Source organism: Teleopsis dalmanni, unplaced genomic scaffold (genome assembly GCF_002237135.1).
Source record: "Teleopsis dalmanni isolate 2A unplaced genomic scaffold, ASM223713v2 unscaffolded_contig_1054, whole genome shotgun sequence".
Classification (NCBI taxonomy): domain Eukaryota; kingdom Metazoa; phylum Arthropoda; class Insecta; order Diptera; family Diopsidae; genus Teleopsis; species Teleopsis dalmanni.
In genome coordinates, this window is record NW_024032436.1 from 1339 (window position 1) to 7844 (window position 6506).

General features: G+C 18.0%; 1 protein-coding gene across 1 annotated transcript; it reads right to left on the minus strand.

The window, feature by feature from the left end:
* Positions 1–257: 257 nt before the first annotated feature.
* Positions 258–2301, minus strand: LOC119663882 (cytochrome c oxidase subunit 1-like; the record flags this gene model as incomplete). The annotated part of the gene is given in 2 exon segments (XM_038073482.1): positions 258–1269; positions 1272–2301. Coding segments are annotated over 2 exon segments (1296 nt in total), but the record flags the coding sequence as incomplete, so codon positions are not given.
* Between the last annotated feature and the right edge of the window lie 4205 nt (positions 2302–6506).

Sequence of the window (6506 nt, forward strand, 5' to 3'; positions counted from 1 at the left end):
ACTTAATGATTTTGATGAAGTAGGTAGTATATAATAATAATTTATTATATTAAAAATAATAAAAATTATAAAAAATAAAAAAAATAAACTTAATCAATTAATAGGAGCTATTTGTGGAATTAAAAAATATTAATTAATTAATAATTTTAGTTTGACATACTAATGTTATTTATTTAACTAATTTTTTCATTAGAAGTAATTGCTAATTTACTATGAAATGGTTTAAGAGACCAGTACTTGCTTTCAGTCATCTAATGAATTAGAATAATTTATGATTCATTTAATGAAAAAGTTAGTTGGAATACTTTCAATTACAATAGGTATAAATCTATGATTAGCTCCACAAATTTCAGAACATTGTCCATAAAATAATCCAGGACGATTAATAAAAAAATTAGTTTGATTTAAACGTCCTGGAGTTCCATCAACTTTTACACCAAAAGCTGGAATTGTTCAAGAATGAATTACATCTGCAGCAGTTACTAAGATTCGAATTTGAGAGTTTATAGGTAAAATAACTCGATTATCTACATCTAAAAGTCGAAAATTATTAATATTTAATTCATTTGTTGGAATTATATAAGAGTCAAATTCAATATTTATAAAATCAGAATATTCATATGATCAATATCATTGATGACCAATTGTTTTTAATGTAACTAAAGGCTCATTAATTTCGTCTAATAAGTATAATAATCGTAAAGAAGGAAAAGCAATAAATAATAAAATAATAGCAGGTAAAATAGTTCAAATAATTTCAATAGTTTGTCCATGTAATAAATTTCGATTAGTATAATTATTAAAAAATAATATAAATATTAAATAACCAACTAAAATAGTAATTATAACTAAAATTATTAAGGTGTGATCATGAAAAAAAGTTAATTGTTCTATTAAGGGTGAAGCTCTATTTTGAAGGTTTAAATTTGATCATGTTGAAATTTCTAATAAAAGTAAAATACTTTATATATGAAGCTTAAATCCATTGCACTAATCTGCCATATTAGAAATTAGTTAATAATGGTAATTCTGAATATCTGTGTTCAGCAGGAGGAGAATTTTGAAATCATTCAATTGAAGAATTTAATTGAATTGAGTAAATTATTTGTCGGTTTATAATTATACTTTCTCAAATAATATATAGAAATAAAATAATTCTTAATAATGAAATTGTAGATCCAATTGTTGAAATAATATTTCATATAGTATAAGCATCTGGATAATCTGAGTATCGTCGAGGTATACCAGCTAATCCTAAAAAATGTTGTGGAAAAAGGTTAAATTTACTCCAATAAATATAATTATAAATTGACTTTTTAAAAGTTTTGCATTTATATATAATCCTGTAAATAGAGGGTATCAATGAATAAATCCAGCTATAATAGCAAATACAGCTCCTATTGACAAGACGTAATGAAAATGGGCTACAACATAATAGGTATCATGTAAGATGATATCAACAGAAGAATTAGCTAGAACTACTCCTGTCAATCCTCCAACTGTAAATAAAAATACAAATCCTAAAGCTCATATAGTAGTAGGAGAATAATTCAATTGGGTTCCATGAATTGTAGCTAATCAACTAAAAATTTTAATTCCTGTTGGAACAGCAATAATTATTGTTGCTGACGTAAAATAAGCTCGGGTGTCAACATCTATACCTACTGTAAATATGTGATGAGCTCATACAATAAATCCTAATAATCCAATAGCTAATATAGCATAAATTATTCCTAAAGATCCAAAAGTTTCCTTTTTTCCTGATTCTTGTCTAATAATATGAGAAATTATTCCAAATCCTGGAAGAATTAAAATATAAACTTCTGGATGCCCAAAAAATCAAAATAAATGTTGGTATAAGATTGGGTCTCCTCCACCAGCAGGGTCAAAAAATGAAGTATTTATATTTCGATCAGTTAATAATATTGTAATAGCACCTGCTAGAACAGGTAAAGATAATAATAATAATGCAGTAATTACAACAGATCAAACAAATAAAGGTATTCGATCAAAAGTAATTCCTGAAGATCGTATATTAATAACAGTAGTAATAAAATTTACAGCTCCTAAAATAGAAGAAATTCCTGCTAAATGTAGTGAAAAAATAGCTAAATCAACGGAAGCTCCTCCATGAGCAATAATAGAAGATAAGGGTGGATAAACAGTTCATCCTGTTCCAGCTCCGTTTTCAACTATACTTCTTATTAAAAGAAGAGTTAAAGAAGGAGGTAATAACCAAAATCTTATATTATTTATTCGTGGGAAAGCTATATCTGGGGCTCCTAGTATTAAAGGTACTAATCAATTTCCAAATCCACCAATTATGATTGGTATTACTATAAAAAAATTATAATGAAGGCGTGTGCTGTAACAATTACATTATAAATTTGATCGTCTCCAATTAAAGCTCCTGGGTGTCCTAATTCTGCCCGAATTAAAATTCTTAAAGAAGTTCCCACTATACCAGCTCATGCACCAAATAGAAAATAAAGGGTTCCAATATCTTTATGATTAGTAGAAAAAAGCCATTGTCGCGATTGATTAAATGGCTGAAATTTAGGCGATAGATTGTAAATCTATTTATAAGAATTATTTCTTTTTAATCAATAGCTGGCTTTATAGTCAAATAAATGATTTTAGACTGCAATTCTAACGGTGTATTTTATACTAAGGCTTAAGAATTATTTCATATTTCCAGCTTTGAAGGCTATTAGTTTCATTAACTTAAAACCTTTAATTTAATAAAGATAAAAAATTATTGAAACTAATAAAAGACCAAATCTAGAAAAAATGAAATGATTAAATAAATGAAATTAAACTTATTTTTGTTTAAATTATAATATAAAATTTTTGATTCAAAAAAATTTATTATAAATGCTGAATAAGTTAAACGAAGGTAAAAAAATAGGGTAATTAAGGAAGTTATCAAAAGAATTATTAATAATATTATTCTATTATTAATAATTATATATTGAATAACTCATCATTTTGGTAAAAATCCTAAAAAGGGGGGTAATCCTCCTAAAGATAAAAAATTTATAAAAGTTAAATATTTAAAATTTTTTATTTTATTAAAAATTATGAAAAGTTGATTAATATGTGTTAGTTTATAGACATTAAATATTAATATTAATGTAATGGATAAAAAACAATAAAATAAAAAATAATTTAGTCATATTATATTATTAGAATTTATTGAAATTAATATTCATCTGATATGATTAATTGAAGAAAAAACTATTAATTTTCGTAAAGAAGTTTGGTTTAATCCTCCAATGGCTCCAATAATAGCAGAAAAAATAATTCTTATTCTTATTAAATAATTATTTCTAATATAAGAGACTAAACTTAAAGGGGCGAGTTTTTGTCAAGTTATTAAAATAATTAGATTTATTCATGATAATCTTTCTGAGACTCTAGGAAATCAAAAATGGAGAGGGGCGGCTCCTATTTTTGTTAGTAAAGAAGAAAGGATTATTAAATAATTTTTTTCTAAAGATTCATTAATTGAATTATTTTTTAAAATTAGAATAATTGAAAATAAAAGAATAACTGATCTGAATGCTTGAATTAAAAAATATTTTAAAGAAGCTTCAGAGGATATTAAGTTATTTTTATAATTAATTAAAGGAATAAAGGCTAATAAATTAACTTCTAATCCTATTCATGCTATTAGTCATGAATTTGAAGATATAGTAATTATTGTTCCTATGATTATAATTAAAAAAAATAAAATTTTAGATGAATTAATAAAAATTAAAAAAAAAGGGTTAAAACCTTTATAAATGGGGTATGAACCCATTAGCTTAATTAGCTTATCTTTTTAAATTTAATAAAAATAATTTTAATATATACATATAAATATATTTTAGTGTAAGAAGCACATAAGATTTTGATTCTTTTAGGAATAGTTTAATTCTATTAAATATAATGAATATGGTAAACCACATGATTTACTCTATCAAAGTAACCCTTTAATCAGGCAATTCATTTAAAATTTTCCATTTAAAATTTAAGATGGATTTTTATTTTTTAAGGATTTTGGTGTATTTTATAAAAAATTTATTTAAATATGGTTTTGTATATTTTTTTGTGTTTATTTAACTTTTTAAGTACGTTATTAAATTTTAAATATTAAATTAATTTTATTCATTTTTATATTTGTTGTTTTGTTGTTATTTATAAATATTAAATAAATATTATTTTTAATATATTTTTATAATATTAAAAATTTTTTATTTAAATTTTAAATGGAAAATTATTTAAAATTTAAAATTTAAGATGTGTTTTAAAATTTTTATTTTTTTTATACTTAATAAATATTATTTATATATAGTTTTATTTTAATTTTTATTTTTATTTTTTAAAAATAAAAATATTTATAGATAATTTTATTTTTCCTATATATATAACTATATATTAAATTAATATATTTATATAAATAAATTTATTTATATATAATTATAAATTTCATAATTTAAAATATTAAATATTACATAATTATTAAATATACTATATATATAAATATATAAGGGTGGAATTTAATATAAATAATTTAATTTAATAGGGTTAATATAATAATTGTTTGATATATATATATTAATTAATTAAATATTTATATATTTGGCAATATTTTTTAATGGAACATTAGATAAATATATAAATATTAAAAAATAGGAGATCCTTACCGATTTATACATCCCCAAATTTTTGATTCAAAATTAATATATATCTATAAATTAATTAAATATTTATATTAATATAGATATTTATTGATCTAACTTAGTATAGTTTAAATTAAAAACAATAAAAAAAATAATAAGATATATATATATATATTAATAAATAAATTTATAAAAATTAATATATTTTTGATTAAAAAAAATTATTTATAGTATATTAATTAATATTTAAAATTTTTTTATTTAAATTTTAAATGGAAAATTAATTATTATTTAAAAATTAATATGTATTTTTAAATTTTTTATTTTTTTATACTTAATAAATATTATTTATATATAATTTTATTTTAATTTTAATTTTTATTTTTTAAAAATAAAAATATTTACAGATAATTTTATTTTTCCTATATATATAACTATATATTAAATTAATATATTTATATAAATAGATTTATTTATATATAATTATAAATTTCATAATTTAAAATATTAAATATTACATAATTATTAAATATACTATATATATAAATATATAAGGGTGGAATTTAATATAAATAATTTAATTTAATAGGGTTAATATTATAATTGTTTGATATATATATATTAATTAATTAAATATTTATATATTTGGCAATGTTTTTTAATGGAACATTAGATAAATATATAAATATTAAAAAATAGGAGATCCTTACCGATTTATACATCCCCAAATTTTTGATTCAAAATTAATATATATCTATAAATTAATTAAATATTTATATTAATATAGATATTTATTGATCTAACTTAGTATAGTTTAAATTAAAAACAATAAAAAAAATAATAAGTATATATATATATATATTAATAAATAAATTTATAAAAATTAATATATTTTTGATTAAAAAAAATTATTTATAGTATATTAATTAATATTTAAAATTTTTTTATTTAAATTTTAAATGGAAAATTAATTATTATTTAAAAATTAATATGTATTTTTAAATTTTTTATTTTTTTATACTTAATAAATATTATTTATATGTAATTTTATTTTAATTTCAATTTTTATTTTTTAAAAATAAAAATATTTACAGATAATTTTATTTTTCCTATATATATAACTATATATTAAATTAATATATTTATATAAATAGATTTATTTATATATAATTATAAATTTCATAATTTAAAATATTAAATATTACATAATTATTAAATATACTATATATATAAATATATAAGGGTGGAATTTAATATAAATAATTTAATTTAATAGGGTTAATATTATAATTGTTTGATATATATATATTAATTAATTAAATATTTATATATTTGGCAATGTTTTTTAATGGAACATTAGATAAATATATAAATATTAAAAAATAGGAGATCCTTACCGATTTATACATCCCCAAATTTTTGATTCAAAATTAATATATATCTATAAATTAATTAAATATTTATATTAATATAGATATTTATTGATCTAACCTAGTATAGTTTAAATTAAAAACAATAAAAAAAATAATAAGTATATATATATTAATAAATAAATTTATAAAAATTAATATATTTTTGATTAAAAAAAATTATTTATAGTATATTAATTAATATTTAAAATTTTTTTATTTAAATTTTAAATGGAAAATTAATTATTATTTAAAAATTAATATGTATTTTTAAATTTTTTATTTTTTTATACTTAATAAATATTATTTATATATAATTTTATTTTAATTTCAATTTTTATTTTTTAAAAATAAAAATATTTAATAGATAATTTTATTTTTCCTATAAATATAACTATATATTAAATTAATATATTTATATAAATAGATATAT